Genomic DNA, 25,099 nt, shown 5'->3' with positions numbered 1-25,099 from the left:
CATCTGGTATGGTCATTAGAAATGCAGGCAGGCATCAATAACGTGCACCTTAAGTTAATTTTAAAAGCTTGAAAGGAATCCTACCACGCTCCCTGGTAATCCACGAGGACCTTGAAGACCAGCTAAGCCAGGTGGACCCTGGGAGAAATGCATCAGCCGTTAAAGTATAAGTAAATCTTCCCTTCCTGGTGTGGAATGGTGAATCACATTAAATCAGATAACTCACGGGGTCTCCAATACGTCCTGTCTCTCCTGCAGGTCCGGTGTCGCCATTTGGACCCTGAAAAAAAAAAAACAGCGATTCAGAAGGTACTGCACTCATAATGAAAGAAATAAAGCAGGTAAGGGATTGGGAGCATGTTACCGCTGGTCCAGCTGGTCCCTTGAAACCTTGTTCACCAGGTAATCCTCGTTGGCCCTTCAGAGATGACAGACAAATGAAGATGTGAGTTCCAATAGTTTAAGTTTAAAAAAACAAATTAGCTCATGTCATATTTGTGATATGGCTCCAATGCTGGAAGATCTGTTATGCTTAAAGATGACAAAGACATGGAATGAATGAAGGTTACAGACAATAACATCCATGCATGAAGAATTTCTATAGGCCAGTGATAAATATAAGAGCTGATTGTTGTCAAATTCATGAATAGAAAGAGAAACATAATAAAAATACATGCTTGCATTTTTATTTTTAAGTGTGTACTAATTATAGTCCATTTATTTTTGCAAATGTTTATGCTGCCTCTAGGCTGGCTGATCCTAAATATAACTATATTCCCTGTATTCTATTCTGGTCCACATAATATCCTGTACATCTATGAACTGCAGCGTATAAAGAATTGGGGCAGTGCGTTCCTTTCAGGTTAATTTACTCAGCCAATTAAAACATGTCCCTCGAGCATCCCTCACTGTAGCAGGCTATGCTTTCAATAAAAAGATCTCTACTGACATCTAGTGGATTGTTTGCACACTAGCAGAGGGAGAGTTCAAATTGAAAAGGAAAAGATCAGCAACACGGACAAAAACTCACGATTTCTCCTGGTTTGCCTTGTTCTCCTTTCTCGCCTTTTTCTCCAGGTATTCCCTTGATGTGAGAACAAAAAGATAAGATGAACTTTATTGAAATCCTGTTGAGGAAATGTACTTAGTACAGCAGTAGATAGAATACGGTAGTCAAGAACACATGAATGTATAAAAATTGAAAATTAAATTGAAAACAAATACAGAGAATATGTACTTAATATACACCTTTCACCACAGAAACATTGTTTGTAGAGAAGTGTAAGGTGGCTTTGCTGTATAAACGTAATTTAAGTTCAAATAAAAAATGTATTAGTTTAAAACTCAACATAAACCAAGCACAGGATAAATAACCAAAAGCAGCATAACAATAACATTTTAGCAGAGTTTATTTCATGTGCTCAAAAAAATACTCACAGGTTCAGCAGGCTCAGGGATGAAATTAGCCACCTAAGAGGTAAAAACAGAAAATTATTTACTTTCATTGGCAGTCAACAGACAAACAGTATCATTGACTCACGTCTTTTATCTTTAGGTTCTTAAACACTATATTCCAGTGTGTTAAAAAAAAAAAAAAAATCATGCACAATAGAAAGGAGAGAAATATTACTGACATCTCCTGGAGCACCGGGTGGTCCCCTCGTTCCAACTTCACCCTGAGGCAAGAGACAATATGTTCATTGTCTGCATACTAATTACCTAATTACAGCCAACAGTGCAGCGTGACCACTACTGACAGAGCAGGAGGACTCCATCTACTGTACCATGGGAGAGTGAAGGCAGCACTGCTGTCTGCATATATTATATCTAGGGAAATCATTTTGAACAATAAAGTTGTACAACATATGAAAAACAGACTCAGTCCTTCTTATTTACCTTGTCTCCCTTGTCACCTTTTGGACCAAACGGTCCATTCATTCCTCTTTCTCCCTATGATAGAGACCAAAATCAAAAATTGAAATATTAGACATCCACTGACAATATTTATAAATTATGAACAGGCAATAACATGTCAATATAAAGGGTTCATTTTAGGCTAAAGAAAACATCTAAATCGTACAATTTAGATGAAACACACAAGTGAAAACATCACTAGGATTATTAGATATTCAATTTCTATCAGTAGATCGTTTCACCTAAATATTACACACTGCGTCTTTAAGGTTTATTTTTCCGATATACAACACATTTACATATCTATTGATCTATTTGTCTATATAAATGTGTTGATACCTTGCTGCTGTCTCATAGGAATTTCCCAGTTCGGGATAAATATAGTACATGCGTCCATCTAAAATGATCTTCAGAGGGCGTCTGTCCATGAACAGTCGTTGACATTGTGCAGGTCATTATTAAATCAACAACAGAGGCCAATCTTGTTAAATGGCCGTCTTTAGTCTTGTTGACTGAGCATACATCTGGGGATACGTGATAAGACGCAATGGGTCACACCCACCGGAACGCCCCTCTCTCCTCTTCCTCCATCAGCTCCTGGTTGTCCAGGGGAACCAGCTTGTCCCTAAAAAAAAAAAAACATGCATGTGAGTGACATGTTGAATGTTTTTCACTGTGTTTAAAAAAAAGGAAAGTCGGCAGCTGTGAACTCACTCTCTCCCCCAAAGGTCCTCTTGGTCCAGGTGGGCCATCTTCCCCCTGGGGAGAAAAAACACAAACATTAACATGTCAGATTTGCATTTGGGGAATACACATGCATTTATCTCAGTAGGTGCATTCTTCCTGCAGGTTTCTGGGTTAAGATGAAGACACTGTACCTTAGTTCCAGGCTTTCCAGAAAAACCATCTGCTCCGCGCTCTCCCCTGGGCCCCTTCACAGACGCAAGAGTATGATTTAGATGTCATAATAATAAATGTTTGAAATGAATGTACTTAAAGTATGCACTATGCAGGTACTGTATGTAGTTATAGGTAAATGCTCCATTTTTCTCATGTTCAGACAGAATTTTCTTTTTTGTCTTACAGGATTTAAATAAATGTAGGTAGTGATTCTAAGGTCTGTAAACAGGCTGGAAGCTAGCTTCACAAGTAAGGCTTTCTTAGCTCACACATTTAGCTCTTATGGCATTCTTAACTCATTTTCTTGGGTTTGAAAAATAGACATATATGATGTTGTAGTTAGTGCAGCTTTAAATAAGTTATTCTTTATAAGTTTCTAAATTATGCAAAATTGTTTACAGCAGCCCCATCTGTATCATACGGAGCCCCCCAGGGGACATGGGGAAAAAAAAATGATGGGTGAAAAAAAAAAAAAAAAGGACGGACTATCTCGAGATCTCGAGAAAGTATCTCGAGAAAGTATCTCTAGATCTCGAGTTAGAATCTCGAGATCTCGAGAAAGTCCGTCCTTCTTTTTTTTTTTCAGGGTGTACAGAATAATGGAAGTATTCCATAAATAGAACAAAGAAGCAAAAAAAAAAAAAAAAGGAGATAAGTCAATGACTCGTGTTTGATAACTTTAAATGAGCCACATGAGCATAGTGAGAGTGAAGCAAAAAGAGTCAAATCCCAGGTGGGTGCAGGTGATCACTCCTGTGGCGACTATAGAGAAAGTCGTCCACTGACTATCAGTTGATTGTTTGATCCTCAGCCGGTCTGCATTCTGAGGTGTCCTTGGGCAAGATACCTAACCCCAAACAAACCCTGACTGTGTATAATGGCACTATATGAATATGTGAGTGATTGGGTAAGTGTGACTTGTACTGTTAAGCCCTTTGAGTGGTCAGTAAGACCAAGTACCTATTCTCTGTGGTTTCGACTTTCACATTCAGGTTTGTTCTTGACTGATGCAGCTTTAAAGTATCAAGCAAGCAAGTAAGGCAAAAAAAAGAAAAGTTATTGCTGATACTCACCATGGCACCATCATTTCCCTGAAGACCGTCGAGACCATCTTTACCAGGAAGACCCTTCGGAGATCAGTGACAAAGGACATTTTCAGTTTTCATGTGTAAAGAAATTAAACATGAATAAGTCAATAAAAGACAAATAACTCACAGACTTCCCAGACTCCCCTGGTTTGCCTGAAAATCCAATTTCACCAGGAAGACCCTTTAAAGAAGGAAGAGGTACATCACAATGATCAACATTCTATAAAAGACTCATCACTGCCAGGTCCTGATTGTGGTCTCTGGTCACTTACTGGAGGTCCAGTATGTCCTCGGCTTCCTAGTGGCCCAGATGGACCTGGAAGACCCTGCAAAATAAAATACATTTTTCTAAGTGAAATAAATATATTTCTGAAATATTTCTTGCCAAATATTTTCAAAAACCATTTTGATTTTCGCGAGACCTCCAAATCAGAGTGTACATTCAATACCAGCGAGCAGCCACAAGAGGGGGATATAAGTGTGGTACACGGCTCATTAGACCTCGGATACCACTTAGAGACAGGTGTATTTCCATAGTGCACCAGGGAGCAATTTGCTAAATTAATTGACATAAACTGTTGGTTTTAAACTGGCGGGTTTGTTTTTCCTTCTTTCAACACAAACAGTAAAGACCCCCACTGAGAGAACAGCCACTGCTTTGTGGGTCACATCAAATATTGAACAACCCACACGGTTAAGACATCAAATCAATTCTCCCCAGGTCTCCTTGAAATGTTATTGAGGCACAGCAAAAGTAAAGAGCTGCACATTTTAAACAAGTGTGTTGTCAACATGTGCTCTGTGCTTGTTATGAAATGAAAATTGTTCTTACAGGAGGTCCAGGAAGGCCATCAACTCCAGGTAATCCATTTTCACCCTTCTTGCCCTGAAAAACAACAGTGCATTAAATTAAAAACAACATTACATTGAAGCTGTGAAATAAAACCAGAGGACCTAAATGTAACAGTCTGTAATTGATCAATATTTATTTAGGATAGTTTGGTTAATACGTTATTTGTTATCTTGAGTAACATTGAAACTAATCCCGAGGCCACAAAAACGATTACTATTGTTATTGCTAACACTAAAACTAAACAACAAAATGACAGCTGCTTTAACAAAGTTTGTTCAAAGTGTAATTTTACTTTAGTGTTTGGCTCCTGTCACATCTGCAAACATGGTAAACCCTAGTATTTATGACCTATAATGCATGAAGCCACTAGATGGTGACAAAGGCAGGTTGGCTGCACTTTTATTTACCGTCTATGCCAGGGGTCTCAAACTCGCGGCCCGCGGGCCAATTGCGGCCCGCGGGACGATATTTTGTGGCCCCCACCTTAATATGAAAGTTTAATGTTAGTGCGGCCCGCACAAACATTGTAGCAGCTCCGCTGTTAGCTGCTGTGTGGGACAATGTTATGATGTTCTGGTTTCCTACTGTGTGCCTGACCAGTGAACGCAGCATGCAAGTGAGTGACATGGGGGGCGGGGTCGTGTGTGTGTGTGTACGTGTGAGAGTGAGTGAGAGAGAGAGCCGGGAGAGAAAAGAGTGGCTTTGGATGTGCGGTGCAGGAGGGTGAAATTCATAGTTTTCTGCCCTCTTTCGCGCAGGTCATGATGTATCCAGTGCTTCATTTATAAATCACAAGGTGCCGGAACGCTAAGTACATATCACAGCGCAGGTACGACGAGCACAGGTCCCGGAACGCACATAAAACGCCGCTTAAAACAGCACACACATGCCACTTACAATGCAGTGGGACTTATTTAGGCTATACTGCAGTGACGGTATCAGTCTTTATGTCAGTGATTAATAAAGTGGCGTCTTGAGCAAAGGCGACTTCTGTGTCCAGCGGAACGGAACACACACACATACACACACACACACACACACACACACAATTTGTTAAATTGAAGGCAAATTCAAGGGACACCACGGCTCCTTTACGCACACGCTGCGCTGTGAGGTTTTGGGAGCTTCTTTACGCAGACAGATTATTCTAAACCGCAGCAGTTTATAACACGTCATTGAGCTAATATCTACATTTTACAGTCTGGGCTGTTTTACATTATTATTTACACCTGATATGTGTGGATGAATTTTAATGATTTAAATTCCCTCATCCTCTGGTGGTGACATTTACGCACCGAGCCACTGACTGTACATGACAATGTGCTAGTTAATTTGGTTCATCTTAGAAGTCTGCATTTTGTGAAATTGTGATGCTGTTGTTAAGAAAGCTTTATATATAATTTATTAGATTATCTTGTTATTGCGTGGCCACAAATTAGTAATTCATCCACCGATGTCAACAGGGGCTCCGTAATTTTCTAGTGATTACATTATATTGTTATATTTTATTTTAATCATTTCTTAAAAAACTTTTTTTAATGTTCATATTCTGGCAGCAAGAAGTAGGCAAGAGAAGCCATGTTTACAAGAACTGTTCGTGTTCTTCAATATTCTATTCATGTTCAGAAGAACCCATTGAAGTTAAATAACTGTTAGTAATGACATTAGAGAAGTTTGGATTTTTTTAGCAAATTTTTTTTTTTTGTGGAATACCTGATGCGGCCCAGCCTCACCCAGATACTGCCTCCAGCGGCCCCCAGGTAATTTGAGTTTGAGACCCCTGGTCTATGCAGTAACCCTTTTGGAATTCTTGTGATGTATTTTGGTGAAGTTATATTACAAAACATAAGTTTATTGCACCTTAAAGATGCAATATGAAAGTAAAGACTTAAGTGGTAATTTAATTTAGAAATTAAGTTTATTGTATTAAACTAGTTAATGCAATGGGTTGCTCGCTCACATCCCCAAAAACATGTCTCTTTCAAAGAAGACAAAATAATAATGATAATAAAATTAGATATAGTCCTTAATCCCTGTTCTTTTCTTCATGTTTGTTGATATGGTTTCTTGTTGTTTTCAGTGTCCACATTCCAGCTCGTGTTGCCCTCAGCTGTCATACCAGGATAAAGGTGAATAGACAGGGCTCAGCAGCGGTGACATTGATGGTTGATGAAAGCTTTGCAGCAGTGGAGGTGGAGAGCGGCTCAATCTATACCAACTCAACCATACAGCCAACTCTATTAGTGCAGGCGGCAGCAGAGACCACCCTATTATCACAGCTCTCAGCCCACCTTCACCCCATCTCACACCATATCCTTGAGGTATAACATCTCTAAACCCAGAGAAAAAGAAACCCTGAGCCCAGTGTGATCACTTTATTTGATGTTAAATTATAATTCCCTCTGAGATTTCTGAGGACATCGTCTTTCGTTCACGACGAGAGGAAGCCCGGCACGACTCGGCTGCCCTACCAAGCAAACGTTGATTCCGACATGACGCTGATGAGAACAATGTCCTTGTTTATGTTTTGGAGGAACAAATTATGTAGAATCACTCTGTCTGTTTTAATGATATGAACCCAGTGAGGAGATGGGAATAGAATGAGAGATGAGGTACAGTTTTGAAATAGTTTTACAAGCAATGATAAAAGTATCTGCTTTGATTAGCGTGAAGAATAATATATTTTTCTTTTTACTGAATATGAATATGATAAATAAAGGTTAAAGGACAATACAATATAAACTTCTAATTATTTCAAATTAGACCTGAATGCAGTTAATTCAAGAGTGTTGAAATCTGATTTATGGTATTAAACACGTTTTTTGGGCAGGAAAACTTAACATGTCAAGTCTCAACTTTGAATTGAGTCATTAAAATATGATGTTAAAGATTCTGCATGACCCATTTACTATGAATTTTCCAATGTTTTTAATAGATTCATTTAAAATATTTCCCTATAGCAGAATGATGGCAAACAATGTAAACAAGTCACATTATGTTTCTCTCTAAATAATATCAGGAGGTGCATGAGCTCTTCATGTTGTGCTCATATATAATAAACACTTTAAATGTTAAGGTTACATGAGAAGTACAGGGAATGTGGCCATGACTTGTGGGAGTTCATGGTCCTGTCAAAGTTCAGATTACATGACTGGCAGATGCATACATTTAAAAAAGGAGTGATGGATTGCCACCTAAGATTTATTCATCACATGTCACGACCATTTCACCTCCAGAGCAGTTGTATTTCTGACTACGTTTTGTAAGGGGACACTGTGTAAACTCGGTATATATGACGACAGTACTGGGAACCAAAACAACAACAGATAGGATTACACGTCACATGTTTAGCTATGTGACAGGTGAATGGAAGCCATGCACAGTAAGATTCTTACCCTTTGGCCAAACTCTCCAGGCTCTCCGGGCAGACCTACCACACCAGGAGGACCCTGAGGAATAAGATGTTCAGTCATCAAGTGTTCACACAGCCTGAACGGTGCTTTCACGTACTGTTGAGAACTACATCTGAACAGGTTCCACAACAACAAAGCTCAACACAAAAAAAGGGAAGAAACATGGAGGAAGGAAGAAATAAATCACGATTCTTACAAGAGGTCCTGGGGGGCCCTCAGCCCCTGGAGGCCCAGGAGGTCCAGCATCCCCCTGAAACATGTCCAACATACACACATGTTATTGTATAGACAGTCCATAGTGGTGTACTCAGATGTGCTTTATTTTTTAATTTTTAATTAAGGTGATCACCACTTTTCCTTGTGGATTTAAAGAGACATTCAAAATCTGCTTCCCATTTCAAATCCAGTTACACAGAATAGTTATGTGACAAGTTGTCTTTTAGTATTTACTCAATCTTTTAATGAGGCAAAAAGATAATTTTACTATTGAACAATGACTCACCTTTTCACCCCGTAAACCATCTTTTTGAACCTGAAATTAAAAAAAATTAATAATCAGATCCATTAAGTTAAATGGATGATTATCATATTTGTATATTATTGTAAGACTCATTGAACCAACCAACCTGATCATATTATATCACATATTGTTAAGCGTTGTGGTTTACAGGACAACAAAGAGCAGATGTTGGAAAAAGCAAGTAGTGTCGAGGAGCAATGTTTGATTTAAGAGACATGCGTTTGTTGAACGGATCTCAGACAAGTAGAAACTGAAGAGATACAAAACTCAAACTTGGGGAGTGAAACAAAAAAAAAACTAAGGAACAAATAAATAACTTAACCAAGTTTGGAGTAACGCAAAGAGCGTAAATAGAAGCTTAACAGACAACCCAACAAAGACTGGTCGCACTGACATTGAATGCACAAGGCAGGCAAGGATGATTGGACACAGGTGAAACACATTGGGGCAGAACAGACAAACAGAAAAGGAGGGAAACCAGACAAGGACAGATGTTAAGTGAATAAGAGACGTCACTTTAAAGTAAAACAGGAAAAATCAGAAACAAGAAACAACCCCAAAATCCCCAAAGTCATGAAATCCATATCCACATATCCTTAGTACATTAACTTTGAACATAAGAGTTATTTCCACAGTCCTTTCAAGAGGCCTGTCCTAGCATGTGTCATCCCAAAATAAAAAAAATGAATTCAGATTTTCCACAGTATGTATGTATTCATGTTGCGTGTTTGATCTGACTAAATATCCAAAGCTTAATTCTTTTTATTTTAATCTATGAACAAAAAGCCGCAACATAGTCATATTTTAGAATCCAAAACGTTTGACCTACTGCTTAAAGATAAAACATGAAATAAGATCAAATCAAATATTAAAATGGTAACCAAGGATTCCCGGGTAATAATTCAATGTATTTTTGATTGTCGTTAAAATACATACAACTTTAACTATGCAAGTGTTTGTTTTAGTTTTTGTTTAAGCCATTTATTTTCTAAAGCATTCAGACTTCTATGCTCATCATTAAACAAGCCTGTAAATCTAAACAATGTTATTCATATATCCCTTTGCTCAATTCGTGATACTTACCACATCCCCAGGTAATCCAGGAAGGCCTCTCTCCCCCTGTGAAACAGTTCACACAACAAAGTTCAAAACCCTGTCATTAGAATCAAGAGACATTTAAGGTCCCTCAGGCAATATGTTGATGATACAGCAAGGACCATAATTTATGAGATGATGCGTGCTAAAGCGTGCACTTATCGAAGGCTCCACAGAAAGTGAAACTTGTGGTTAAAGCACCATGGCAATTTTTTGTGTATGTGCTCGGGTCCTTTGCATGCGCATGGGTGTGGTATAAGTATGCGTGCACGACTGGAAGAATAATCAAACTCAGTAATTACAGACCGACAAATGAACACTGCATTTTATTTTCTCAGACAAATGAGTGGGCCGACTTTGATGGTGCATGGAGGAGACTGAGGAATGTCTGGAGAGCACAGAGGGATCTGATGATAGCTCCTTAGAATGATTTATATCAGCACAGCTTAATAACATTATGCTTAAGGCTATGTCCTCTTTGAATCAAGCAAGCAGAGTGATTTGCATACACATACACATACATACCTTGTTGCCTTTAACTCCGCTCGGCCCGGATACACCAGCCAATCCTCTGAAACCCTAATCCATTTTAAACGAGAGCTTCATTTATACAAAGGCAACTCAACTCATGTGTTGCAGGGTGTTATTGTCTGAGGTGTGTGTGTAAATGCAGCAGCTAAACAGAGACACACAACTCACATTTTTACCAGGAAAGCCAGGTTTTCCTGGTAATCCATCCACACCTGCCAGGCCCTATAATGGAAACAGGTGTAGGAGAAAACATGTATGAAGCATTTGTCACTAAAGACAAGGGGCCATCGAAACGTAGAACAGTTTTCATTTGGATTTCCTTAAAAATGCTTCCCCTAGGTCAGGATTCATTCCACTGGAGTTTGTTTCATTTTTTTCTGATAAACTTCTCTTTTTTGTTGCCATATTTTCCCACATTTCAACTTAATTTGTTTAACCATAATAAACATAATAGCTACTAATAATAATACTATTCGTTATTCTTCCAAAACTAATCAAATCAAATCAAATCAAATCAAATCAAATCAAAGCAAATCAAAATCTGTAATCTGACATTTTCACTCTGCATAGAACAAATAAAGGTTTGGTACAGTTGACATGTGCAGGGTTAGCTATCATGACAGATAACGACAAGGAGCATACTATCGGCTCTTTAGCTCCTCTGCTGATCTCACAACATGCCTGATGGTCACCATATATTAATTTAGCATGTTAGCATGCTAACATTTGCTAATTTGCACAATTCTGAGAATGACAATAGTTTCGCACGGAAAAGTGGAGAGTGCTGCATAACCCTAAGCACATCTACGACTTTCCCGTTCACTAACATTACCCTGACCTGAACCCCAGGTGCTTCCTCTTAAACACCCAGGCTATTCCCTTTATCACTTAACATACTGAGGCAGAAGCTTTCCCAGTGTTTACCTGCAGGAAATGACTTACTGGCTGACAGACAGCTCAAACCTGGCACCGGCATGTTTGAATGAAGCTATAGTGTGCCTAGAGCCTGCTGCACATCTTAATGCCATATGGAGAACAAATCACTGCACGGATTCTGTGTTGACTACTTTTTACAGTGGTTAAAAAATTGAAGATGATATCCTACCATGACTCTGAAGTTGTTATAATATCTCACTTTAGTAATCCTTTAACCGGTTACCTGTACTATCAGTACAATTACAATGACTTAAACAACTAAACTTAAGTGGAAAGTCATTAATAGGTCAGATAACCTTTATCTGATTTATTAACAGTCTGCATACTGACATCACTTGGATGGCAATAGTAAGAAAGTGTTAGCAGCTCAAAGGAAACTTCATACATCAATAAAGCTCTACGAGGCCTGAATGAGGTGCATTATAGCCGTACGCCCCCACAGAGCCCGACAGGAAGTGTGGAGAGTGAATCAAGGAAGCCACATCTGTTTGTACGATTACGCCCCTCACTTCTCAGGTCCTCTGAGGAGAACTCTCGCTCTCACTCTCTCTCTCTCTCTTACAAATTAACCCCGTCATTAGGATTAGCAGCAAGAACTCCATTCTCTACAGGTCCAACACAACATTACTGTTCAAATCCCAAGACACTGAGGGAAAACATGGAAGTAACTGAGTAACTCTCTTGTCCTTGAGCAAAGACTATTTTGATCAAATGCCCTTAACGGGATCCTGAACCCCTACTGTACTATGTGTTGCTGTGAAGGTCCTAGAAGGAAGTTACCAAGTTATATATGTTGTCTGAATATGATTCAAAATACCTTATTTGGTTTTGACAATCAATAAACTGTCACAATGTTACTTACCGCTGTCCCTGGAGATCCCTTATCACCTTGTATGCCTGATTCACCCTAAAACAAAACACAGAAAGATATTAATGTCGGTTCAAACAAGAATAGTATAATTTATCACTATCAGATCTTAACTGATCCATTGAGGTTCACTCAGATTATACTCACCATGACACCTTTTGGTCCAGGAGCACCGGAATCTCCTGAGTCTCCTTGAATTCCCTGTATGATACAAAATGAACAACATTATCTAAGTGGAAGTTATTGACTTGGCACTTTCCAAAAGTGCCTGTGTTGCTGACTCAACATTCTGCAATGGGCAAACTGGGGAGTGCTGAGTAAGAGCTGAATCAATTTAAGACATTTAAGAGGCCAACGAAGAAACCTGTGCCCCCAAAAAAGAAAATGCAGCTGTCAGTCACAAGACTTTCCACTTTGACCTCTGACCTCACTTTCATTCTGTTTTCATGCAAAGAATGTCAAAGAATTTGTTTTTCATTATTAAATTTGTAAGGTATTCTTTTAGACCGATTTTTCAGTGAAACAAATGAACATCTAGGAACCAATTTAAAGCTGTACAGCCACTATTAGTGAAAACATCAGTTGCCTATTTGTTCTTACTCACATTCTTGACAATTAGCAAAATGATTCAATAATATGTAGAATATTTATCCCATGACATTTAGTTATATAACAATTGTAACATTTTGTAAAGACAATTCAATTAGACGTTAGTGCTCCACAGTTAAATGACACTTTTATGTCAGCTACAGATTGTAAATAATAATTAATTCAATTGCTCTTTTTCAAAAAAGAAATTTTGGAATGTCACAATTGGAAAATCACTTGTGTAAGTAATTAATTAATGTTGGGTGTATTCCACTTGGCTCACAGTGACACAGACAGGCTTTTACATAGGCATAGAGGTAATTATCTCTGATGTCTACTTAGCGGGCCACATGGCTTTCATAGTACTGCAATACAAACCAGTAGCAGCGTTCCATTACACCTCTGAGCTCGGAATTACCTAACCACCCCAACTTCGAAATCTAAGATGGCCACCCTGTGTATCAACAATAGTGAAAACTAAAGTTTTAACTGTTTATTAGCACTACTGTCATTAAACGTGTCATACAAATTCTGCCATTCTCTTGTTTTACACTAGTTACAAAGGTATATCTCTTTAGCTGGCTAGCTATCACAAGCTAATGTAAGCTGCTGATTTTGTTTACCTACTGCTTCTGCTAGGTTCTTAGCACAGTAGGTTTATAATAGATTTATTTCCCAAGACTGCAGCATATGTGTCACTGAAAATGTACTTACTAGAAACTGAACCATGTCAAAGCAAGTTTGATTCAGTCGCTATTATGTAAAAAATATGTTGTGTTTTTTAGCTTTTCGCTCAGGTTGATTAGCTCTCATTTCTACACAGCTTCTGAGCAATGGCCAAATAACTGTGATGTAGACTTTTGTCAAAGGTTATTTGTAACTGTAACTATTTTGTCTAATGCTAATCTTACACTAACCCCAAATTGTATTTCACATCTAAATTGGAACCATTTGGCTCTATTTTCTCTTCCTAAAATTTTCATTTACATCTATGGTCTTGAGCCATTTCTCTGATTTAGTATTACATGAATTTTATCAAAGGTCTGCGGCCAATCTCTCAACAGCCTGTCTGTCTATTGGCCAAACCCCCGGCCAGCCAGTCAGCCACTTATGCCCCCCCCCCACCACCACCACCACCACCACCACACCCCCTGGCTCCTCCACCAGCTGGTGCTTCATCCAAGGGAAAGTCAACCAAACTGACAACCGCCTCCCTCCCTCTTTTCACAGGAAATCAATAGCAGGCTGAGAGGTAATTGTCCAGAAAAACGTACATATGCCCACTTAACAAAACAAGTGTGTCTCAGTGCCAATGCCAGAATGATGTTCTTTTTCCCTCCCCTGCATCAAAATAATATTCAACCCCTTTAAATGAGCCAAATTGGTGTGCACTGGTTCATGGATGGATTAACAAATTGGAAAGCCACATTCACTCACCTTTAGTCCAGCTGGACCCGCAAACCCTGGAGCACCAGCCTGTCCTGATTCACCCTGTTTACAAAGAACACACACCCATGAAAACATCACATTTTCAATGTCCAAATGCTTCAGACTCTAATATCACAACAAGTATAAGCCTTACTTTGTCTCCTTTGTCTCCAGATAAGCCATCAATACCTGGCACACCACCAAGTCCCTGCCAAAAGCGTGGAAACACACAATTAATACGAATATGTGTACTTTTAAGCTTCATGGAAAAAACAACAAAATCCTCCATGTTTCCAGGTTCACGAATGTCACACCTTCTCTCCTTTTTGTCCAGCAGCACCTGTCAACCCTATTTTGCCTGTATCACCCTGTAATTAAAAGGCAAAGTATTTACTTTGACTGTTTAACACACACACATGCACAATGGACAGTCATACGGACGACAATCAACCTGGAAGCATCACAAAACGTGGTTTAGTAGTCGGAGGCTGGAGGATTAATGTAGGACAGAGTACAAATGTTAGAGGTGAATTCATGGATTTGTGTCATCAAACAATGGAAGATGGAAAAAACAGTGAGAAGATTATATTTCACACAAAACAAAAAAGAGTTTAATCAAGACAACACACAAACACACACTTTTGAGTAAAGGCTTGGTTGGAGGCCAATCGATAACCAAGACCAACTTTAGTCTGGTCACACATCCAACCTAAGACCTAGGAACAATGACTTTTAATTGTCTTTACAGTTCTGCACTTTGGGTTTGTGCGCTGATGTCATATTCTGTGCCAAGGAATCCCTTGGAATTCGTAAAAACTGGACTGAGTGAAGAGTAATGGCTGTAAAATTACACAGTGCCACGAGGTCTTGCCCACCGCAAGACTTCCCTCTGCTTCATAAACCACTTTAAAAGTCACAGAAGGTCGCCCTTTAATTATTTTAGGGAGCTTGTATCATTTAAACACACGTCATTTCTTTCATCACACAGATTAGGAGAACGTTCCCTGCTCTGCTCTGCCCTATAACGCTAAAATACATTGTATATATCAACACCCTTCATGTGGAATTGCCTGTTCTAGTCCATTAAAGGTGCAATTAGAAGCCATCAAAATAAGTTGAATTTACTTTCACCCCCACGACTGTAAGGCATTTCAAACTTGAAGTAGGGGTGACATCATGTTTTGGCAGCGGTTTAGAAAAGTTTACAACACATTGCAGCCTTCTCTGGGAGACAGTGAAGACAGATGCTCATGCAAAAAAAAGTAAGGACTGGAAAAACAGCAGGGGAGCTCCGCATTAAAGTGTGACTTAATGCAGTTTTATCAAACTAGCCAGTTTTCCAGGAGCAAGAGCATATTATACGAATTATACGAAAATACATTTATCATGAAGAGGGTTCTGTTGTCTGCCTGACTGAGGCATTTAAAGTTAACTTTTTTGGTGAGTGAGAAATTAGGTAAAGATCCAAATAATTTACAGGTGCATTCTCCAACATGTGAGAGCCGGTACATAACACAAGTGGGAAGACTTATTCCGTCTTCCAGAAGTATTGTGACCGTTATAAGTGTATCTCTCAGGACAGCTTGAATGATGCATGGCAAGGATTTTGTCTCCAGGAATAAATTATACTCCCAGCTGGCAGTGCCGGGCAGCACAGACACTGTGATTTGAACAGACTGGGTGGGCGTCTGCGTAGGCTTGCCCTCTGTGCTACACATCCTCTGTGGTAACATGACCTGTAATTCTGACTATAACAGCTGTATGAGCACTTTCCTAGCCACTCCCTGACTGAAAAGAAGTATAAGATAAATATATAAAGTAAGAAAGAAAAGAAATTACAATGTTTGGTCCGAGATACATGCATGCATGCATATAAAATATGCATGAAGACAAACATGTCAGTGATGCTCATGCAGCATCAGAACGCAAAGTTTTACTTACCTTCTCCCCTCTGCCGCCTTTGACAGAGATTACTCTGCCCTGCAAATAATTAATCGATAAGGATCAATTATTATCGAGGCGGGGAGAAAAGCAGAATAGCTGGAAAGCATGCAATCTGAAATTATTTGAGTTTATCAAACAATAATTCTGCCAATGATCACTGCACTTAACATGAACTTGGAACTCAGTCAATTAGCTGTTAGCGTATAAAGTATTATCTCCTCATGAAAATGAAAGTAACACATGTAAATATACACAATTTAGGTTTTCATACAGTTTCTCCTTTTTCTCCTCTGCTGCCCGTCGGTCCGGTGGCGCCCACAGGGCCAGTGTCACCCTGCAAATGTAGGCATGTTCACACAATAGAAAAGTCGAACAGACAACCATGGAACATTATGGAACTGCAAGCTGTTGTCATACACAAACTAGTACTTAAAGGCAGTGGTAGATGACCTTTTCACCCATAGGACCTGCAACACCAGGTGAACCGATCTCTCCCTGTGAGGAATGGAAAAACAGATGTCTATGGAAAGCCATTACAGAAAGGATTCCCACTCATTTGATAGACACAAGAGACGGGGGTTGAAGTCTGGTAAAATCAGGTGGCCGTACCTTCCCTCCTGCAGAACATGCAGAGCAGTTGACTTGCGGGCCTCTTTGTTGCTCCACGACAGTCGGGGTCGGAGTAGGGATCTCCATAGGGGGAGCCTCTGTCACCACTTTCTTAGGGCACTGAAAAGATGATATTTGTGCACACAAGTGTTAGACGTAATACGTTGGCAGAATGATCTAGAGCCATTAAAAACAACACAAGCATTGCTTTTTATTTGTGGAAATATTCTTCTTTACTTCAGTGGAAATAATATGGCATGAGGGCCAGAGGGCAGTTAGCTTAGCATAAAGACGAGCCATAGTCAATGTCAAAAAAACACATTGAAATACCTAAAAGCTTAATTTTAGTTGTTTTGTAGAAAAAAGCAGTACTCGTAATATTTAGCATGCAGTAGTTTGCTGTCTCTATACAAAATTAGCCTGGTGACATGTTGGCTATGGTAGGTAAACCAAAAAGTGCTCATTCAACCTGTCAGTGTCTTTTCAAGCTCAAAATTAGTATTTCAAATTACAGACTCGCAAGAAAGTTTAGGCAGTGAAAGCAACGTGCAATTAGAAACAAATCTACCAATGTGACTTTATAACCACTTGTTTCATGTATCTCTCTTTTGTTATCTACATAATTACTATAGATTGGGCTACTATATTTGTAGACAACCAACTCTTTGATAATCTCTATGTGTACAGGATATAAGGAGACTTGTGACACTGCAGCCTCTAAAATATATGGATTCACATTCACAGAAAAAGGTGAAGACAGTAGGTCTATAGCCTGAACAACTCACAGGTCCATTGGGTAGATCACAGCAGGTTTCCAGTTCCGCGTGCTTGGAATCACAATAGACCATCATCCTTTGGAGGTCAAACTGCATGGACACAGAAAATTGATCAACTTCAAGATAATCACACAATGGACGACACAGGGACACTGACAATATGTTACTACTTCCCATAGTGCTCAATGTAACTAGAGTCCACAAGATATTTAAAGGTTCAGTGTGTAGAATTTAGTGACATCTAGTGGTAGTGTTGCATGTTGCAGCTGAATACCCATCACCTCACTTTCCCTTTCAAAACATCATGTAGAGGAATCGCTCCTGATGTAAATGTAAAGTTTTTATGTATAAATGTCTCATTCTAGGGTAAAGAAAACAACAATTTGTACAATTTAGTTGATATATCACATACTAGCGAAAACATCACTCGGATTATTTTTGTGTTAAATGTTCTGACAATAGATCTATTTCACCTAAATCTTACACACTGGACCTTGAAACTACCACACATGCAGGTGAAGACTTACATCAATTGGCACGCTGTCATACAGCCTCTTTCCAATCACTGTCTTCCCCTGGATATCAATGTCTTCTCTGTCTTCGATGGGCAGAGTCTGGATGTGTTTGCAGTCCAGGTATAGAGACACAGCCTTAGCCTCCACACTGAGGGCAATCTTGTGCCAGTTGCGATCGAACAGGTTGTCAACTTCAGGGTTCTTGAACACGGCTCTGACAGCATCTTTTGTCAGCCCGACAGCGTTGTACTCCACTGCCTTGTTTTCACCGTCCAGACGGATGGACACCTGACAAGACAGAGGCAGGGTGATGTTAACAATATGGGGCTGACAAATACAGGCAGTCAAGTCCAGATAAATTGAATCACACAGCATTTCACCCTGGTTTTCCTCGGTGTCTCAGTGTAAAATAAAGCTAACCAAAGGCACAAGAAATTTTCACAAGGGATCTTAAAACAACTTTGGAAAAAAATAGCCTATTTAGAGTATTCAAGGATTCAAGGAATTACAGTGTATATTAAGATATAAACAATATTTGGTTTGAATTTCCATTGATAATCATGATCAAGAGTCTGGAATTGATTTTATCTGACTTGACAGGCATGGATTCACGATGTTAATCTAAATAGTCAGTGTACTGGGTGTAGCTTTTGACCTTATGACTGCTCCAATCTGGAGACATAGCAGTCACATTTAATACTATTTACATTTGGCTGACCCACCTGTGGGATTCCATATTTGTCGAAAACCTGCCAGAGGTACCAGTCTTCACGTCTTGAAGTTTTCCTAAATTTGAATGTCGTCACAAAGGCGTATTCATCGGGTAACCCTTGAGGAAACACGTCTCTGTAAAATGAAAGCACAACGTTATTGCTCACGTAACCTGGACTTTGTTTTATTTATATTTTTACTTGTGGGTCATTTAGTTTGAAATTTGTCAGGGAATTAGCATCACTCAAGTACAATATTAACGATGATGACATCAGCATTATTAGCTACAATATCAATTGTAATTTTCAGCAATAATATGTACCATTTCTTAATTACAGCTGTTTCAAAGGTTTGTATCAATTCAGCACTGACAAACTGACAAACAGAAAATAAATCATGTCCTCAATTAGTATTTAAAAACTGTACTTAATTGGTTAATGGAAGACAGGGTACAAATAAAATTGGCCAAACATCTTATCCCAACCTTGAAGTCCCAGATTCACAGTTATTTACAGGAAAATGTGCCGTGCATTGTGTGATATAAACCTGGAAGGTCACTTACTCTGTCTGCTGTACAATGGGCATGGTGCCAAGGCGAACGTAAGAACTCTGGCCTTCATCAACTCTGGTTCCCAGGATATCTCTCACACTGAAGAACTCCATCAGGTCGAACCCTGAAGCAACAGAGTACAATAAGCTAGTTGGTCTCAAGACAGCCACACATACAGACTCACAATTACACGCACGTACACATTCACAAACACACACACCGTAAATAAGCACACCAGGATCTTGAGTCGTGAGGTTGACTTATGGTTTTGTCCGATTTCTTGTGGTGCACTGAGGTTTAATTAGGTCGGTCCCACCTCAGGCTTGAGCCACTGTGTTTGTGGCTTTTTGGGGAGTCATTTCACTCACAACATTTCTGAATAACTGGGAAATGGAGCCACTTGTTGGCCATCCAGCATCTGTACAATTTTTTTTGTAATAGAGGAAAAGACTAGTTGCCATCGCTGGTAAGGTCCCTGTGTGAGTCTGGGAGTGTGGGCACGTGTGTGTACATTGCAGTGCAGCATGGGATTTGAAGTGGTGTGACCACAGACCATATTTAGGTGGCTCAAAAAGGACACTCCCTTGTACAACAAACACGGGCTTGTAGCTATGGCAATGCCAGCCTGATGACAGCACCAATGCTGCCAGTGTGTCCAGTAGATCTCACTGAAAACCAGTGGTTATGTTGCATGGGCCGAGCTCTCCTCAAAACCGACTGTGTCATTAGTGAGTCGACAGACTGAGGACACTGAGCATATTCCTGCAAGCCCTGGTAATGCAGCAAATCTATGAAATGTAAGGTTTCCGCTGGGAACACAAGCGCACTAATCTTTACAGGAGCAAACTGGAACATTAAGGTGGTAACGTGAGAGGCTTCCAAAAGCTTAGTGGGTGTCATTAGAAATAGCCTGGAAACAGGTGGAAAGACACACAGGCTGCCCCTGTGCTATGAAAAATAACATTAAAACCGAGCCCCGTCATAACAGACTGAATATTTGAGCTACTTGCAGTCAGTGAAGGCCACCAAGTGTCTCAGCTGCAGTGATAGGGATAACAATTGTACTGTGTGCTCAGATGACTGCTTCAAACATGTTATAGGGTAGCACAATCTAAATTATGGACAATCAAAACACATTTTGAGTGCCAATTCTTCACTCTTACTTGAGTTACCTCCAATGCTCTGTAGATGACGCTGTCTCTTCTATCACTTAAATACTAAATATAATTTTAATATCAGTTTAACATGACCTTATATGCTTGATCCTGATATTTTTTCTCAAAGCATTTAGGCCAAAAGGTCTGGTTGAAATTAACTTCATTCGGACATAGATTCATGCTGAACTTTGCCTTTCAGCTTTTGCATCTTTTGATTCTTAAAATAAAAGTGCATACATGTTTTATCATTTTATTGCACTGCAACTTTAGACAACGCCAGAGACACTATAGTTACACTCAGAGACAACTTGCATAAAAGAATCCCATGAGCATGCAGAGTGACCTTTGGCAAGATACTGAACCCCAAATCATCCCTTCTCATAGTGAAAAATGCTGCACATAGATGCGCTGTACGAATGTGTTTGTGTGAATGTAAAACTGTACTGTAAAATGTACTCCTCAGGACATGAAAGGCACTTTATAAATACAGACCATATGCCATTTGCCATAAAAGCTTTGTATTGCTGTTGCTGGTATGTGAAGTCTTTAAGTTTCATGGTTTTGTTTGAAACCAACTCCTTAAAAAAAACACAGAATCTCAAGGGCAATGCAAGCAGCGAATTGAAAGGAGGCAATTGATAGAAGTCTAATGTAAAAGTGTTTGGTGTACTTTTGAAATCAGAACAGAACAGTTTCGTAGCATTTATACACTGACTAGTGACAACAATTCGGAAGGTGTAAAAGCAACTTAGCTAATGCTTCAGCCTGATCTTTTTTCACCACTGGTTGTGTTATACATGTTTTGCTGGTTCCCAGTCTGGTTAAAGGTTTGCTCGAGGAAGCTGTGCAGCTGGGAGCCTTGCTGGCCCCGAGTCTCTCTGTCACCATGCTTGCATTGTGCACATTTGGTCACCGCGTCGTTTCTGTGGCTGTATGGGGGCCATCTGAGCGCAGAGCTGTAATTTGGACTGGCAGCGGATAGCATATAATCAACCCTCCAAAAAGTTATTTTGGACGGCCAAAAGCGACCAATGGGGTGATCTGCGGGAAAAGCCAGATGAGTTCACTGACTGGGAAAGATGGAACGCATGCACGCAGCATTCTTTTGATCCGAGCAGATGGCAAGATTTGTGTAGTAGATAGTCAAAGAGGAGCCACAAAGACACTTTGCAGCCTCTCAGCCCCCCCGAGGGGTCAGACTAGACAGCCTGTGATGAATACAAGTCTGGCTCAGACCACAGGTCTCTTGGCTGTCAAATCACAATCAGCAGCAAATAGTCCTGACACTTCTCACAGAGAGTTCTCACTCTTCACATTTATTTGTTCTGTAATTATAAGTGGGGAGAATATACAGGAGCTGCTGCTGCAGTGAGGATAAGTATTGTTTATCTGGAGCAACGAGAACATCTCTATGTGCTTAGCCACGAGCTGAAAAATATCATATTTACCCAAACAAGTTTGACAATGTACTTTATGTCTTGAAGCAAGGCCACAGTTATAGACTCACAGTTTGGAAAAACCCCGAACGTCTTTGTCATGTCAGGGAGCTTCAGACCTCAGACCGCTGTTTGATAACACGTTGGCCCAAGTGTGCCTCAATGCAGGTTTGAGGTCTGAGAGTGGATATGTCAGATATGTGACAGTACTGTCTGTGCAATGGGAGGAGAAAATCAATAGTCACCCTGATACTTTCTATGATTGTGCCATAGTCCAAAGTAAAAAGTAAACTCCTTATATGGTCTGAGGATACAGACATCCATTTCTAATTAGTAATCTTACGATATGGCAATAACCAAAGATTTAAAATATTTATAGTAACCCTGCTCTTGGTGAGCACCATTTCATTTGTGGTGTAAAATGTAAAAGAATTATAAATCAGTCTAGTGTACAGTATAGTTATGGTGTATTCCTACCTAGCTGTTGGTTACAGGGAAACAATTTCCCATGGGAACAAGATTTGATATATGATCTAACTCAGAAAGACAAACAAAAAAACACAAGCCAGAGGATTTATTCCAGTCAGTGCAACTGCTTAAGTAAGTATCAGTGGGTTTGAGTGATTTATCTAAAGTTTGTTCTAATTCTTTTATGGTTAAGAAGAGAAGCAAAAACATGTATTTAGCACTCGCCCAGTGTCGAGGATGTGTTAATGTGTCTCGACAGTGGAAGTGATGCTTGCGTCTGTGATCAGATACACACACTACTCTACTCTGTAATTTGACAAAGTGTCATTCTTACCTGTCCATAGCTTTGAGAAGAGTGTTATGATATATATGATATTGAATTTAAAGCTTCATCTAACATCAAGAACCAAAACTGACTGTACTTCAGTATAATTTGTATTATACTTAAATTTTACATAGGTGTCTTATACTCATTCCTTCAATAGTTAAGAGGGAAATAAGCTATGTTAATGCTGTAGTTAGTATATAACATATGATTGTATATAAGACATATAGTCAGCTCACAAATTACATTGTATATCTATAAATCATTCACAACATTACAAGTAGCTCCAGCTAGACAATCTGTAAAATGTTGGTTATCCATTAATGCATCTGTCTAAACATCCAGTTATGTAATGCATGCATAATAATAACTAATACAACAATTAGAAAGACCTATTATTCAAAATTGCTAGTATTCTACAATTGACAGTCTATAGTCTATAGATTATGGTGGTGTGTTTATACTTCTTAAACCGCTGCTTGGCTTAAACAATAGTATGAATAAAACAGATCATGGCTGTGTAATTCATAAGGAAGTCTGGGATGAAGTTTTTATGATTAAACCTGCTGCCCTTTTATTTCTTGTATTTCCTTCCATCTGTTCTTGTCCTCTTGTAAGTGTAGGACCAGTAAATGTGAACTGGATCCATCAATTGATGCCACACCACCGAAGAAAACTATCGGCACCAGTCTCGCACTTTGTATTCACGTTGTACTCTGCTGTCTGCAGGCCTCACGTGCTACTACCTGTTTTGGTTTGTGCCCAGCATCGTCCTGTTCACTCCAGCATTATCCCAGAGGCAATTTCCCCCCTATGGTTATAGCACAGTAGCCTTTTGGCAAACAGCACTGTTGTTTGAGTAAGAAGTCGGCGTGGGTCTTTGCATGTTACATCTGCATGACTTTCCTCTTGCCACTCTGGCTTCCTCCCCCAGTCCAATGACAGGCAGGTTTCGATGAATGTTAGACTGTAAGTTGCCTGTTCACTCACTCCAGTGGATTTCTACCAGTGACCATGAAACATTTCAGTTTGTTTGCCCTTGTTTTAGATACGCCACTGACAACCTGTCCGGGATACGACTTGCCCATTACATGGCCGATGTACTGTAAGCTCTGGTGCGCTACATGTCCACTAAAGCCTGCTGCACTTTTGGGTATTGATGTTTTTGCAAATGATCAAAAATTGATGTAGTCTGTGCATAATAAAAACAAAGACATAGTAAAATAGTCCATAAGGATCGTCATGGCGTCACTGGATCGGTTGAATGTGTGAAGAGTGAACATTTCAAAAACACAACACTCCCACCTCTGACATCTCTTTTTCCATGAAGTGCAGCAGAGCAGGAGTCCAAACAGTCATGCCTGGGCATCTGTTTTTTCTCTTAGAGTGATGGATGTGGGTGGGAGACAGACAGGAACTCAGATCCCCCACAAGACACTCTTATAACAACATCCGACCCGTTCGGATAAACGCTATTCAAGACGCCTGAGAAACTTTAGCACAGAGCTTGAAAATCACAGCTGCATTTTATGTGCCAAATCAGTGCTTCTGCGAGTTTGACCTCATTAAACGAATAGTTTGACATTTTGAGGAAAGCACATATTCTTGCAGAGGTACAGTAGACAGGACAATTGGAACTGCGCTTGTTGCAGCACAGCATGAAGCTATCCCCAGCAACTAGTTATCTGAGCGAAGCCTTCTGAAGTGTGTAGAAACAGCTTCCTACATCCAAAGCAGTGGTGTAACCTAGTTTATCACAGTTTATGGTTGGCATCCTCAGCCTTGGACTAGACTGACACTGTCAATCATTGACTACTCATGTTCACTAGAAAGGACACCGTCCTGGGACAGGAGACATGCTCATCTGCTTGCCAAAGAGGGCCGCTGAATGGGCGAACAGGACCGGTACTAACTTAATGGATTTTTTTATTGTCCACTGGTCCGCCAAATGGAAATGTCCCAATATTTCCGATGGGCAGTAAAACACCGGGTATACTATAACTACTCTCTCCCCGCCTCACACACAACCATCCCAGGGCAACACCCAATCAGCACCATCACACTCATTAACACTTAAAGGCCATGCATTAACACATGGATCCTATGTTAAGCCACCACATACCTCACTTTTCAACACAGAAAGACAGTGCAGAGATAAGTCTAGAGTTTATATAATGAATGGAAATGACATGAGAACATGCACTTCTCTGCAAACCTTATTTTCTAGCAGTTACACAAAACAAAATTGCTTGAGTGAGTTCTTTCACAAAAGTATATTTGTATTTATCCTTGTGTACTCTTAGGTGGCCATATGCAAATCTCTTTTTTTTCTTTTTTTATACTACATATGGAAAATGTTGTATACATGTCCATCCTATAAACTACACAACTCGTCCAAAGGTACAAACAAAGCATGTAGGACTGCAACTTGTTTATAGTCATGAGCTAATGTTACCACACAAACAAAATCATAT

General features: G+C 39.7%; 1 protein-coding gene across 1 annotated transcript in view; it reads right to left on the bottom strand.

The window, feature by feature from the left end:
• The window catches only part of col22a1 (collagen, type XXII, alpha 1), a 48,113-nt gene that overhangs the window by 15,874 nt on the left and 7,140 nt on the right, over positions 1-25,099 (bottom strand). Inside the window, exons 4-36 of the mRNA XM_061093206.1 lie at positions 19,252-19,363; positions 18,701-18,824; positions 17,991-18,266; positions 17,473-17,553; positions 16,688-16,807; positions 16,529-16,573; positions 16,350-16,412; positions 16,076-16,114; positions 14,449-14,502; positions 14,289-14,342; positions 14,144-14,197; positions 12,266-12,319; positions 12,113-12,157; positions 10,483-10,536; positions 10,309-10,362; positions 9,772-9,807; positions 8,671-8,700; positions 8,365-8,418; positions 8,151-8,204; positions 4,735-4,788; positions 4,175-4,228; positions 4,030-4,083; positions 3,888-3,941; positions 2,793-2,846; positions 2,629-2,673; positions 2,477-2,539; positions 1,897-1,950; positions 1,635-1,676; positions 1,438-1,470; positions 1,031-1,084; positions 365-418; positions 227-280; positions 85-138 (exon numbers count right to left, since the gene is read on the bottom strand). Of these exons, the coding sequence (XP_060949189.1) occupies positions 85-138; positions 227-280; positions 365-418; positions 1,031-1,084; positions 1,438-1,470; positions 1,635-1,676; positions 1,897-1,950; positions 2,477-2,539; positions 2,629-2,673; positions 2,793-2,846; positions 3,888-3,941; positions 4,030-4,083; positions 4,175-4,228; positions 4,735-4,788; positions 8,151-8,204; positions 8,365-8,418; positions 8,671-8,700; positions 9,772-9,807; positions 10,309-10,362; positions 10,483-10,536; positions 12,113-12,157; positions 12,266-12,319; positions 14,144-14,197; positions 14,289-14,342; positions 14,449-14,502; positions 16,076-16,114; positions 16,350-16,412; positions 16,529-16,573; positions 16,688-16,807; positions 17,473-17,553; positions 17,991-18,266; positions 18,701-18,824; positions 19,252-19,363 (2,126 nt within the window). The remainder of the gene's footprint in view (positions 1-84; positions 139-226; positions 281-364; positions 419-1,030; positions 1,085-1,437; positions 1,471-1,634; positions 1,677-1,896; positions 1,951-2,476; positions 2,540-2,628; positions 2,674-2,792; positions 2,847-3,887; positions 3,942-4,029; positions 4,084-4,174; positions 4,229-4,734; positions 4,789-8,150; positions 8,205-8,364; positions 8,419-8,670; positions 8,701-9,771; positions 9,808-10,308; positions 10,363-10,482; positions 10,537-12,112; positions 12,158-12,265; positions 12,320-14,143; positions 14,198-14,288; positions 14,343-14,448; positions 14,503-16,075; positions 16,115-16,349; positions 16,413-16,528; positions 16,574-16,687; positions 16,808-17,472; positions 17,554-17,990; positions 18,267-18,700; positions 18,825-19,251; positions 19,364-25,099) is intronic.

The sequence above is a fragment of the Limanda limanda genome, chromosome 19, assembly GCF_963576545.1.
Source record: "Limanda limanda chromosome 19, fLimLim1.1, whole genome shotgun sequence".
Classification (NCBI taxonomy): domain Eukaryota; kingdom Metazoa; phylum Chordata; class Actinopteri; order Pleuronectiformes; family Pleuronectidae; genus Limanda; species Limanda limanda.
This window is presented reverse-complemented; position numbering and strand designations above follow the sequence as displayed.